Source organism: Tyto alba, unplaced genomic scaffold, assembly GCF_018691265.1.
Source record: "Tyto alba isolate M040663 unplaced genomic scaffold, T.alba_DEE_v4.0 Super-Scaffold_29, whole genome shotgun sequence".
NCBI classification, from domain to species: Eukaryota; Metazoa; Chordata; class Aves; order Strigiformes; family Tytonidae; genus Tyto; species Tyto alba.
In genome coordinates, this window is record NW_024881303.1 from 11993506 (window position 1) to 12008035 (window position 14530).

The following is a 14530-nucleotide window of genomic DNA, read 5'->3' on the forward strand; positions in this document are numbered from 1 at the left end:
AGGGGGTGGTGGAATCCTAATTCTTGCTTTTTCTAACTCTCAGTGTTACGTCTTGCCATATATTAGACTGCTTACAGTCATAGCAGATATTGTTTGCATAGCACTTAGAAAATGAAACTTGATCTCTCTGCAGTCTATAAATAAGGGTTGTGTTGAGTCTCTTATGAGAACTAGAGGAATTAAGCTTATGTTAAGTATGAGGAGTTTTTATTCTTTAGGAAACTTGAGAAAAACAACGCTTAGTAACTACCACAGAAGTCTAACACTACCAATGGAAGATTAATCTCAGCACTAAAACGTTGCTAGTGATTTAAAATTATGGTGGGTTGGGGTTTTTTTAGTGCTAGAATCTTCCCTTCCCTTAGGTGGTGATGTTGAAATACATTTCTTTAGACAGTATAGATTTATTGTGTATTTGTTTCATTTGACTTAGTTCTAATCTTGTTTACAGTTCTCAGTGCTAGGAGGTTGGCAGCAAACAAAGAAAATAGGACATCCTTTGCCTCGAGGTTATCTTTCTGCCATTCTAAGAATGTCAGTTATGGTCAGTCACATGTTGGCTGAATTTATTTTACATGCCCATATTTATAAGTAATACGTGAATATAATGTGACAAATTCATACCCATTTGGGATTCTGAATTAGAAAAAATTGTTTGCTACTGATTCTTGGTAACAAGCTGGTTTGGTGCTTGAGAGATTAATGTTCACAGAACTCAAAATTTGAAGGTGGGGTTTTTTAGTGTTTGTGCGGTTTTGGTTGGTTGGTTTTGGGGTGGTTTTTGGTCAACAACCAGCATAGAACTTTTATTGGCCTAAAGAATAGTAAAGCACTGGGATTTGATAAAATCACTGATTTCTGTTTGTTTTTTGCGGACCAGTGAGGAAGGATGCTGATATGATCACTGAGGATGACTGACTTCTTGAGAGTGTGTCTCAGCTTCTTTCTCGAAAGTGATAACTACCCTGGCTCTTGACTTATTGCTGACAGCTTCCTCATGGTCTGTAATTAGCACAGTGCCATAGCCTTTTCTGTTTGTGTCGTACCAGTCTCCTCTTTTTATTTAGGTTATGAATATTCACGTCTTTAAAGATGAGTGAATTGTAAGTACTTTTACCTCATAATCAGGCATCAGTCTTTAATACTGAGTTTAGTTATTTGTCAGTCTCTTCTAGCCCTCGTAACTTTGCTATGAAGCACCTTCTGTATTTTTAATGCACGGGTGTGTGTTCTCCTTAATCAAATATTTCATTGTGGTTCAAACTGAAGAGCATAAACAAAAGCTGAAGAGGCTTGATGAAGGTCCAGTAGGAGAGAGTGCTATTCATTTTACTGTGAAACTCAGATTTTAATCCAAGGCAAAGCTCATCTGATATACTTTATGTGGCTTAACTCTCTTAAAGTTCAAGATGAAAATCAGACAATTGTTTTGTGAAATGAGCAGCACTTAAAGTAAAAAAAAAAAAAGGTGGTCCCACTGTATATTTCGGAGAAATCACAAATGGATCAATTATGTACTGGGAGCACAGTATCTGCTTTTGCAGATTTAACTGGTGTCAAAGAAGTGTTACAGCAGAGTAGAAGATTGGCAAGTGACTGAATGCTGGTATTTTACGAAATTAAACTGAGGCAGGAAATAGTCTATGAAGCAGAACTGTTCTCAAGAAGGAATTAATCTTCTTGATCTTTTTTTTCCCCAAGTGTTTCATTAAAAAAAAAAAACCAAACCAAAACCTAAACAAACAAACAAACAAAAACAAAACAAAAACAAAACAAAAACAAAAAAAACCCCAACAAACTAACCTGAATAAATCTATTTGGTTGACTTTTAAAATTACTTTTATGATTTTACAAAGATGATAGTGTGTATCTATTGATCAGGAATTTTAAATCTAGGTTGCTGGACCAGTGGAGCAGAGAGGACCGGATTTTTGCTTCTCCAGCTGTTCTTTTTTGCCTACACATATTACAGCTGTAGGATTACCTTGGTTGCCTCGATTTACTTGTTCTTCAGGTATAAATGTGAAAGTGGGCTACAACTGCATGTATGTTTGTAATACAGTAAGATTGTTTTATAGTGTTTTACCTTGTGTTTGTTCCTATTGCTGTTCTTACTACTCTACTGAAATTGTCTGCAAGGGAGATCTTTGGAAGAATTTTACATTTATTTTTCTCCAGATAACTTAATTTTGGAAAAAAAAATATTTTTTTGAGCAAGTTTCTCAGGCTTTCTGTTTTGAAATGTCTTGAATATTGCAATACACTGGATCAAAATACAATTATCTAATCCTTGGACCACCAATCTATCTAGAAATGTAAATCTGCATTTGAAAAAGCAAGAACCATGAAGTGTCAAGTAACAGACATTCCATCCTTTTTAAGTAAAAACCAAAGAGGACAAGGGATTTCTCTGTGAGCCAATATTCATGGTAAAGAAATACTTGTCTTCCAGAATTAGGTAAGGTGCAAAAGGCAATCAGCTGTGAATAAGAACAGTAGTTGAGAAGTCCAGAATATTTTACTATTTATATATATGATAACACAAGTTATCATAGCTTTTGTTAGTATTAAATTAAGAAACCACATGGGTTTAAGGAAGCTGCATTTCCTGGTGGGTTTTCATAATTTGTTTGTTTGTTTACTTGGTTTTGAATTTGCACCATAATGTTTTTCAGCTTTGTAGTATAAGAGTTGCAAGACATAATTGGCTTATCTGAGGGAGTGTCGGTGCTAGCTGTACACAATGTCAAATTTGTGATTAGAAATTTTTCTTGACTTAGCAGCTTTTTAGAAATTGTGAGACTGAAAATCTGATTAGGAATGCATGAACTTCCCTTATTAAAGGTACTCATCTGCCTATTTGATACACAGCTGTCACTGTCGAGTTGGGGAGTGATGTGAAAATTAGTCCAATTAGGAGAAGTTAACCTAGGGAAATAGTCAAGAAAGTTGTAGTTCACCTAATGAAACTGTTTAGTAATTAGGTATTTAAAGACCCTTACGCAGTTAAGTGATATAATTAATAGTTTACTGTATTTTCCTCACCTGAGCTTCATACAAGTTCAGATAGTATTCAACAGGCTGCTGATGCCACTGTAAACTTAATGGATTCAAGTAACTGTGGACTTATTTTCTCTTTTGTTTTATTTTCCTTTGCTGATGGAAATTTGTATGTCTGCTCATTTGTGTCTACAGGTACTGCCTGTGACTTCAATCAGTGTAATTACTGAATACAGCGTTTATACCCACAGTTTAAAATTCAGAATTCCTTCCACTCTAATGTTAGAAAAAAAGTGGGAAAAGTACAGAAAATATCAAAGGTTCAACTTCTTAGTTTTTTATATGTTATGTTTCAGGAATCATGATTAAATCATGACTGCTCTAATCACTAATGCTTTATTGTAGTCCTTATTCCCTGTCAGATGTAAACTGCTAACAACCCTCAGTTCCCTCTGACATTAAATATATATGTAATAATGGGGGAAATTAAGAATAGAGGCGGCATATGCTAGTGATAAATGCTATTGGCTGCCAGGGCCAAGGAAAGTAGAAAGGAGCTGAAGTATAATTTGAACTTGTTACTAGGTAGAATGGAAATAGAAATTGTGGAAACGTTTCAGTACATCCTATGGAAGGCATGTATGATGATGAAGTAATTTTCCATGTGTTAATAATTGAGGAAGGCCTGTAACTCTCACCTCTCAAAGGCAATTTTTTTAATTAGTGGGCATTGGTAAATTTTATGGCTTTACCTGATAGCTTTCTGAGTTTTTAAAAGTAAGACTATGTATTGGAATTTTATTTTTTTATATTTCACATGTGAAGTAGGGTGATTTATGTAAGAATTTATGGACGAGTTAAACTAAAGATGCAAGTTTAGTCCTAAAGAAAATTAGGCTTAGGTTCATCTTTGTCTTGTATAGAAGATTCTCAAAATTCAATACCCTGTGTTGTACAGGTGTCCATCAGCAAAATATTTTTATTGTTGAAGTAACCATTCATTTTTACATCATCCAGTCCTGAGATCTTTCTGTTTCTTCTATTGGATATAGTTTCATATTTTTTTCAGTGTGATATATAGAGGATTTTGAAATTGCATCTGGAAATGGGACTTTCTGCTCCCTGGAGTGTAGGGATGGACCATTGGGGTGGACATGTTCAGGATGTCTCATATTGCCAAGCACATCAGCTGCCAAGCTGTGCTAGCAGCTTCAGCCACTTTAGTGAGTGGACTTAATCCTTAGATGTAACCCTGAGAGTATTAGCTGATAATTCTGGCTAGTTCTGCAATAACAGGAACAATTTTTAGTAAAGAAAATATTGCATGTATTCCTGTTTTCTTTCCCCAACGTCTTTCATGTGTATGGTTAATCTTCTCTGCAATAATGCATGCTTGTTAACCAGAAACCACAGTAAAACCACATAGACATCACTCATAATAATGTTATTGAACTGCAGTGCTTTTTATCTAATCTGCCATTTTCAGGAAAAGTTAATTGCACTGAGATTTGATGAGTGATCCTCTTTAAACTGGTTTACAGATCGTGGCAATAAGTACCCTTCCACACGTGCATTTAAAAACAAGAAACTTGAAAACAGTGAGTGAAATCAATCAAAATACTAGTTGTACTGGTTTTGGCTGAGATAGTTTTCTTCGTAGTGTAGTGCTGTGTTGTGGCACACCGTGTAGTATGGCTCCATTTCTGATACCCATAACCACCTGTCAGGTGTTCCGCAGCTGTGCAAAATGAGTGTCACCTAGTGGAGAGTACAAAAATCCAGTTGTGTCAGCAGGCACCCAGAAAAGGACTTGGCAACTATGGAAAAGTCACAGGAGTGGGATTTTGTTGTTCATTGCTTCAATACAGCTGCAAAAAAAAAAAAAAAAAAAAAAAAGAATTTCCAGGTACCTATGACTAGCTGCTGAGTGCCCAGTGTATTGTTTTATTTTCTGTGCTGTTAAGAAAACTGTGTGTATAAGAGCCCTGTTGTGATAACAGAGGTGGTTTCCTTGATTATAGGAGCTGTCTACATTTGTACAGAAGATGTATTCCCAAGTAAACGTTTGCAACAACTCATAGATCAGCAGCATAAGCTGCGTGCAGATGTTCCAGCTGAAATCATACAGAAGATCAAATTTGGAAACAGTATTTTTGTTGAGCATGCAGCAGACCTAGTAAGTAGTAGCACAAATTAATAATGCATAATTTTTACACTATAATCCAGTTAACCACAGGGGTTTTTTGATAGAGGAGACCTTTCAAAAGGCTAAGAATGAACTAAGATCTGTAATGAATCCTGCTTAATCTCTGCAGTTTGCTGTTAGAGAACTGTCTATTTCAGTGTTTTATGATGAAAGATATTAAAAGATAAATATTAATATTTTTTAGAATTAATAATGTAGTGGATTTTTGTAAGTCATTATGTTTATTAAAATATAGACTTACTGCTTCTAGTTTTATTGCAGCTCCTAGGCAGATTTTCGTTGAGCTTTGAGACAGGATATAAATATATATGTCAAAGGTGGTGTGTATCCTGACTAATGTAACAATTGCAATGTTGCAATATAACAGCAGAGTTGTTAAACTGCAAATTAAGCAGGTAGGAGGAAAGCATAGGAAGAATGAAGCCTGGAATAGGTAATGGCACAGCCTAACCACAGCAGGGCAGCTGTCCTGCCCCCCTGCCTGTAAGATGGCATGGTAGGGCTGGAGGGGAAAGGATACAAACTTCAGTGTTGTGTTCTTGCCATGTAAACCCACATTTTTGTGCTTTGTCTTAAGTAACCATGAATATGCTTTTTACTGATAGAACGTCAGAAGTTCTGTTTTCTCTAAGGCTTGAAAGGAGCACTTGTTAAATCATTCCAGTTGCTGGGATTTTTTAATCATAGTTTGCAAGTATAAGAAGATCTTGTACATTAGTGTGCTTGCCACTTATTCACTGGGTGGTCCAGGCAGCAGCTAAGCCACCTTTTCCATGTCCCTTTCATTGGAAATACTAATTACACTTCTAATTGTAGTTTCTGGAAGCTACAGAGGATGTTATTGTAAAAAGGAGAGAATCACACTCTAGTAGTACATACATCTCTCTCAAATACCCTTAAAAGTAAACCACTATACTCACTGGTAAGTCCAGCACCTGCACAGTAGATGATTACAGTCCCTCTATTGCTATGTATAGGTTCAGTTTGTGTGCAGGTGTGTGTATCCGTATATTTAGAATGCATTGCAATATAGAGAGAGGCAGATTATAGCAACTGAAATAGAAACCCAAATCAGAATTAGGTTCTGCATTTTGTTTCACATCAAAATTTTACTTGCTTCATTCTGAAGAATCCAGTTGTTTGTGTATTCACTTGAAAAGAATGAGTCTTGTACGAACAGACAGACCACATGCAAACGCTGGAGTGTTTGAAGTGCAACATAGTTTCCTGTAGATATGCCATAATAAAAAAATAAATATCCGGAATGGAGAGCAGTCATATATTCTTCAGAGTAGTTTTTTTACCCTCAGTTAAAAAAAAAAAAATCAAAGGCTTTCTTTTGTAAAAAGCAGCTCATTTAGTAGAATAGATCTTACTGTAATTCAGACTGGAGAATTACAATTTAGTTTTAAAGGCTGTGGAATGCTGGAGGATATTATATGTAATTTTGGATACATGTAAGCTCTTGGCTGTGAACCTCTATTTAGGTGTAAAGGGTGGCACCAATTAGGAGAACCGTGACTCTCACATTATTGCTTTTTTTGCCAACATTTAAATTTCTGACGGTGAGATTATCACCATGAGCTTGTTCTCCTTTCTACTCGGCTGCTGTAGACCACCCTGTTAAAGAGAAGAAACTGGCTACAAGGACCTTTCATCTGACTAAAGTGATTATTCTTACATGATAGAAGTTGCACCCTACAAAATATTTGCTAGTTAAACTTCCTGCAAGTAAGTTTTTGGTGACTTCAAAATATTCAATTAGTAAAACTTCTAACAGGGACAAATGCAAGTTGCAGCTACTCCTAAGTCTCTTAATCAATATGGATTTGATGTAGCAACTATGTATTTTACTGTTAATATGTCATTAGTGGAACAGCAGCATAATCTGTAACTTCTGTTTTGAATATTTAATGCTAGTCTTGAGTCCTCAGTGAGAACTGCTCCTGCAAAATAGGAATGGTTTAGGACTTAGTATTGATTTCTTGAGATTTTGAAATGTTGGTAAATAACTGACGTAAGTCAGAGCTGCAGATCACTGTATCTCACCATTTGGTCTCTCTTTTTTCCCTATGGGAAAATCCACAAGACATTTGTGAAAATAGGTTGCTAGCGCAAACACACTTTATGATTAGAAACTCCATCAGCTCGTGTTTCGGCGATGGTATCTGTGTTAGGATCTTGATTTTGCAAGTAGAGTTATTCGAGCTGTTTTAATGCTGGCTGTTTGTGCTTTGTGGTAGGATACCTTTCACAACTGCATTACTAAAAGGATTTCCCTGCTGCTCACGAGAGGCATGGCGCGGTTGGTGGTCGTAGACTCCATTGCTGCTTTGTTTCGATGCGAATTTGGAGTTTCAGATTCTGTTACGAAGGCTCGGTATTTGCAGACGTTTGGAGCACAGCTTCACAGTTTAAGCACTAGATTCAGTACTCCAATAATGTGCATTAATCAGGTATGACCTCAAAATTGCTTCTAGTTTTATAGGGACCATTTAATAAATGGCTGGGACAGGGCGGGGAAAATCTGTGTATGCAGATTTCTTCGTGTTGTATTTAACACTGTCAGCTAAGGATTAATGAGTGATAGAAACTGAAGTTTCCTTAAACTAGTGTAGCTTAAACTAGTAACTTTTAACTTCTCAACGTTTAAGAATATAATTTATTCTTTTACAGACTGTTAATGTTCTCAGAGGTTCTCTGGTAAAGCTAATGAAAATGGCTATGCACAGCAACTGCACAAAGCATCAAACTAAAATAACAGGGTTCGTTCTTAACACTCCCTTCAAAAGCCATCACCAGCAAGGTTGCTCTGGGAACGCTGCACACACCGTTATATTCCACATACACAGGAGACAGGGAAACACCGGGGACTTTGCTGCGTTTTTGTGAAGCTCAGCACTTTTGTGTAACTGCCAAGATCACTAAAGCATTAGAATGCATGCAGGCTGACTTGAGCTGAACCAAAAAAGGCCACAATGATCCTAGATAAAAAGAATAGTCTTTAGAGAAGACTAGACAAGACGCTACCGCTGTCCCCTAGAAGCAGCATGCCACTGCTCATGGATTAATCTCAAATTGAAGGAGCATGTGAATGCTGGAGAGGAAGCATTCCCCCTTGCAGCGACGCTGAGAACGTGCAGGCAGGCCACTGCTGGGAAACTTCCTTTGTGGAAGGCCCTTCCATCAAATGAGGAAATACTCAGTCCTGAGCTTTCCTTCCTGCAGCAGAAGAAAAGGGGTAGGGAGAAAAGTTGAACTTGACACAAACCATAATTCTGTATGGGGAAGAAAGAGGTTCTAGAAACATCAAGTCAATGGTTACCCATTTCTGTTCCCAAGGAGGAGTTCTGGAATTGCAGGCTGGGCATAAAGCCTGCCTTTGCTACCGTAACTGGGAGTGTGCTGAAATTCATACGTAGCAGTAATTTGAACAGATTTGGGGCAGGCAGTGTTTTTATTTTCATTAAGATTCAGTAGGATTTAAGTATCAGCCTCAAGTTACTTGTAATTCTTTTAACCAACTTTTTTTCACCTAACTTTTCATAGGGACAGCTAGCTTTTAAGGAAAACTGAGATTTCCTATAATTGCTTTCTGATTTTTGGTATTAATACAAACAATTTGTTCTCCTTGGGAAGCATGGTTTGGGTTTTGCTCTTTATTAAGCAAAGGTTTGTGTGTTTCAGCATTTATGCTATGAAGCCAACCAAGAGATTCAAGCTCCTTGGCTAGCTGTACTTTGCCGTACTTGGTGAAGAGCTTGTGTGGAAGGATCATGACATTAAAAGACAACAGAGGCAGGCAAGAGGTGTGGATTTTTCGAGGTTGTAGTCAAAGGCAAACTGCCTCATTAAGCAGGCCTGCAAAGGTAGTGAAATGACTGAGAACAGGACACCTTTTGGAGATTCGGGCTTCCGTACTTCTTATCTACAGATACAGCATCAGAACATTTTGTGTGTATGTTGTTCTTTATTTGCCTCTTTTTTTTTTTTTTTTAACAAGTTAAGCATCTAGTAGTAGTTAAATTCATGTCAGTTGTAGCTAGCTAAATAGTAGTAGCACTGCAAACTAAGATGATACATCACAATACCCTTTCAGTTGGCCTTGAAAGAAGAAGTGTTTTCTAACTTGGCTTAATATGTGATCCAATAACTTGGATTTTCTTCTCTTCATTCCCTTCCCTGCTCTTCTGCTTGCTAAAAGCAGATGCGTACCTACAGGTCAGCTTCTAACATTGTCTTTCTGCTTTAGGTGACCGACACAGTGAGTGAGTCAGAAGCTGCTCAGGGCGGTTGCAGGTAAGTCACCCGCAACAGAAACGTAACTACGGCGTACTCAGCAGCACGCAAGCACTGTGGGTTTTATAGCTCCAGTGTAACCCATCAGGGCGTGTTAAGGGCTGTAGTGCATTTGCCCAGCAATGCTGCATTTGCTGGAGACCAGCAATACCTAATGTGCTGTAAAGTAGAAGAAACTGTTATATACACTCAGGTGGTAATCCCTAATCAGCAAGTTCAGGGGAAGAATTCCCTGGAGTTAATGGCTGGTGTATTTGCTTACACTGAAGTATTTTGCATCTCTTCTTGTCTCTGATATAACCGAGTGCCTTTTCTGTCTGCTTGAAAAGATACAGCAACCAAACCTTATCGGTTGGTTTTAGCTGGTTAAGGGAAAAAAAAAAAAAAAAAAGAAATATCTTTTGACACCAAGATGATTCAAACATACATATTTGTTGCTTGAATCTTAACTATAATATTGATTTACTAGATAAGCTAGGTGCTTTGTAAGTATGGTTTTGTAAGAAGTTAGTTATGTCCTCCAGATTCAGAAACTGACACAGAATAAGGACAACGTTCAATTTTACTTATTTTGTAATTCTTTTACTGGAGCGATTGCACTTTTTCCAGGAAAAAAAAAATTGCTTTAACCATTGGGTTGAAAGTAATACATACAGAGTGTTGTATGTACCCAGCATTTCTAAATACACCTTCTAATGGAATCCAGGGCCAACAGTCACACACTCCAAATACTTGAAGTTCAACCTTTTTTCTATTGCTGTTTTCCTATCACAAGAGGGGACCCGTCAAGGCAGAGGTGGGTATTCACCATGGCTGTAGTTGGAAGAATGGCTGAATTATTCTGTCTAGGAGCACTGCTCTTCCACTTGTCACCTTGCTGTAGAGAGAACCTGGTGTATAGTTTTGTGCATATACCCTGTAATCTGTCTTCGGAGACCTCTAGTTTAAATAAAGCAAACAGTGAATATAGGAACAGTAGATTATTTCTTCCAGTGTAATTTTCTTACAACAGAAGTGAAGACATTTCATCTTAAAGTCGTATATGCAGGACACTGTGATACTTTCTTTGTAGCGTAGCGGATAACAGAGTCTCTCCAGCACTTGGAATAACCTGGACAAACCAACTGTTAATGAGACTGATGGTCAGCCGAGTATCACGACCTGAACAATCATCTGGAGCTGCATCACACCCCACTGGAAGCGTGAGGACTTTAAGAGTAGTTTTTGCTCCTCATCTCCCTCCATCCTCTTGCTACTATACAGTAAAATTGGAAGGTGTAAAAGGAATAAAATAAATCCTTTGCACAGTAAGGCATCCTGCTCCAGAAGTGTATGAAAACTACTTTGCTTCAGGAAGAATTACTAGTAAAAATTAAATTCTTCCTAGATGAGAGAAACGGATGCTGAAATACGTAAGTGGTGATATGACTATGTTAAGCCATTGTGAAATGTCTACATTGTGCAAGAAGATCTCTTTATACTTGGACAGATGTTCATCAGCTTTTCCTCACAAGATAAGTATTCTGAAGGAGAGGGAAGCTGTGGACAGGTGGAGGGTGCACAGTGAAGTTGATGTGACAATCCCTATGTAAGGAGACCCGATTTCTAATTTTGTTTTAATAGCGTGCTAATCCAGAACCAGCAATTACTGCAGTTGTGTGTCTTCTCTGTTTCCAGACCCAAAGGGACTCAAACTCAACCAGTTACTATTGCCTGCTGGCGTTCCTGGGCCTCATGCTGCCATTCTCCCAGCTGTAGGGCCTCAGAAACAACACAAAGCAGCTTTGTCACAAAGCAGCCGCCTTATGTTAAAGCCACTTGTTATTAATATTAGTATTTTTTTAAAATACCAGACAGATACTCAATTTTAGCATCTTACTGTAAGAATTAAAATTGTACTGCTTTTGTACTGTATCTAGCTTCATAGAACTCCTACAATTTCTTTGGAAATTGTTCTTTTCCACTCTTTTTCCTGCTTTCCAGTTCCCTCGTAGCAAAAGCCTCTGTACCTTCTTCCATTTAAAAAATACCAAAGCAGGCTGTGATCCCCTTGTTCGGTTTGCCCGTGGCTGAAGCTGTGCAGCCAGGTGGTTTCAGAGCAAGGCCTCTGTCCGTGTGCTTCCCAACCCCGGTGCAGCTCTGCGTTCTGTTGGCTCCAGCTCCTGTCCCTGCCGCTGGGCTCCTCGCTCAGTTGTGCTTCTGAAGGGCACCTTTAGCAGTTTGCCTCCATCCAGGTTGCTGACCATCTGGTTACTTTTCTCAGGTTGGTTGGTGGTTTGGTTTTTTTTTTTACCTGTTTTTCTTTCCATCTTTGCACTCTTTATCACATCTTCTTCTGTTGGCCTCAAGACTGCTGTAACTGCTGCTTTTTCTAGTCGTTGCCAAATTCCTTGTGAAAGAACACTGGCTGAAGTTACTTGTGCATGTTTTCCAAAGACCTCGGACCTGATTTGGCCTGGGGCAGGGGGGTATGTGTGCACTGTGCGATGCTCACTTGCATCACATCCTTGTTAAGCTTTCAGATTTCCCCCTTTACTACCTGTTCCCCCAGCCAGGGAAGCTGCCATGGCTGAGGTTGTTCTTTGCAGCTACAGTGTTCAGTTCTGTCCTTTGGCAAAAGCAGAACCTTTTGTTCTCCAGAGGCTAAACAATAAAATCTCTTCCCTAATTGCAAGTTCTGAGGAGTGACTATTCCACGACTTGGCAAAAGACAAGCCCGGGCAGATTCCTTTGTGTTCTTCAGTCTGTGCTGTTAGTGACACAGTCCTCTGCGAGGCCAGAGCAGCCATCTCTCCTCGGGGAAGGAAGCACGCTGCTGGGTGGCAGGAGGGAAAAGGTTGGTCCGACTGTACAAGGGGGCAGCTGGAACTCTCTGGCAGAAGGTTTCTCAAAGGACAACTGAGTGTGACACAAGGAAGAGCCGGGGGAAGGCAGGCGGGGGGGGGGGACGACTGCTTCAGGGGGAATTCTGGCAGCAAAGGGGCTGAAAGCAGGCAGGGATGGACGAGGTGCTGCCGGTGCCTTCTGAGCGCCCCACAGTCCTCAAAGGGGACCTTGTGCAAATAGCATCACTGTCTTTAAATCTCTCTTCTAAAACATCTTGATTCTCTGTATTTGAAAATGACCGTGCTTTTTTTTTTTTTTTTTGGTAATAAAATCCAACCATGAAGCTTAGACGTCTTTCTGTATTCAATCTAAGGGAAAAGTGTGTCCTAGCTCAGAGGCAGGGCTACCTCACTCTTCACATCTTTCCGTTCCCTGCCTCTTTCCTAACAATTTTAATGAAGATAAACTAATGCAGCATAGGTAGCACTGCATTTATCCTCCTCCATTCCTGGGACAGAGACTTTAGCCAGTATCTTGGCCATCCTACTGTACTGATTTAAAAAAAGCCAGAGATGGATGTAACTGATTAACAGGAGTCACCCACCCTTCAGGTACAGAAGAACGAGCCCCATCAGAGCCCAGGCTCCAAGCCCAGGAGCTTCCCTCACGGTGAACCAGTTTCAGAGGAGTTTGATGCATCCTTTAAGGCTCCGTTTGGTGATGTTTGATAGCTCCTTTCACATGACCGCGTGCAGGAACCAGACCTCAGTGTTGAAGTCAGAGATGGGTCTGGAACCAAAGTCCCAGTTTACTTGACAAGAAGCAGTTTTACCAACAAACCTAAGTAACATCTTACCTGAGCAAGTCCTCCTGTCCGTGCCCAGGTTGGTCCTTATTTAAGTCCCCAGCCAGAAGCTTACAGCTGCCAAGAGTACCCTGCAGGAGGGGAGGGGAGGGCTTGCTGCAGGAGGCTTCCTCACTCATCACACATGAACCCTGAACCTCTAAAATGCAGCTGACCCCCACGCTTAGAGCCAGCAGTCAACTACTCCCAGCAGTTGAATGTTCAGGGGCAGCCTGTGCCCCCTTCTGCAGTTATTTATACCCCCAGTCAGAAATCCGGGATGTTGCTCATCTGACATGAGTAGAGCTTTGGGGGTGCAAACTCTCAAGACTGAACAAAGCCTCTGCCCTCTCTGAAGCCTAGCGGTAAGAGTGTTAAAACATGTTTAAGTTTCAATAAATGCAATTTAAGAACCTTTATACAGCTTTATTCATCTTTGGATTTCACAACTGAGATTTGTTTCTCTACAGGAAAAAAAACTAAAATAAATTTTACAAAGATTTACATTCTAGAATGTATTAAGTATATAAATATTTTTCTACACTTTGAAAAGAAATGTTAAATGACAAGAAACTTTTAAACAGTTTCTAATTAATCTACAGATCTGTGATGTATTTAAAGATGCCTTTTTGAGCAGAAAGAACATACAGGGTTCTGGAAACACTGCTCTGGAAAAGCAGAACCAAATTAATTTGTGCTCAGTAGACATAAAATGACACAACTGACCTATTAACAAAACAGATGTAATAAAACACGCTAATCTCATATAAAAGTTTCTTGATGAAATCACAGTTAATTACTACTATTTGTTACAAATAACATTTAGGGAAGTTTATTTTCAACAAAGTTTTATGGGCTAAGACAAACGGGTGAACTCTGAATGGGATTTTGTCCATAGCTGTGACAAGCAGTAACTACACATGGAGATCGAAATGCAGCATCTTAAAGCCAGTTGTGGAAGGTTTAACCATTTTTATAAATCAAACACGAAATCCACATACTGAGGTGGGGGGGCTGGGGGGAGAGTGAAGGGGGGGACAACGGCATTTCTCCTCCAGAAAAGTACATTGACATTACAAATGGTTTTCTGGTTTTGCTGCTGTTGGGTTTTATTTTCTAAACCAGGTCCTAGAAAACAGAAAATACCATTCCTGATCGCGCAGAACTCATCTGGCTTAATTACACTGGAAGCTACCAGCACTCCTGTACCATGCTTCTACCGCCGAATTTAAAACTAAAGACACACTGACTTTCCATGCTGGAACTGGGACTTGAGTACAGCTGTAGGGAGCCTGAGGACAGATCTGGTTTTAAAAACTACCTCACTGTGCCTGTTCCACACTTGATACAATTTT

General features: G+C 39.2%; 1 protein-coding gene across 6 annotated transcripts in view; it reads left to right on the top strand.

The window, feature by feature from the left end:
- The window catches only part of XRCC3 (X-ray repair cross complementing 3), a 19405-nt gene extending 5811 nt beyond the window's left edge, over positions 1–13594 (top strand). For 5 of the 6 annotated variants that reach the window (XM_032981642.2, XM_042799209.1, XM_042799208.1 and 2 more), the window contains 4 exons: positions 5022–5176; positions 7450–7662; positions 9459–9505; positions 10578–13594. In XM_032981642.2, the coding sequence (XP_032837533.1) occupies positions 5022–5176; positions 7450–7662; positions 9459–9505; positions 10578–10800 (638 nt within the window). In that variant the 3' untranslated portion in view covers positions 10801–13594. The remainder of the gene's footprint in view (positions 1–5021; positions 5177–7449; positions 7663–9458; positions 9506–10577) is intronic. The other variant, XM_042799210.1, reaches the window with a different exon arrangement.
- The last annotated feature ends 936 nt before the right edge of the window (positions 13595–14530 follow it).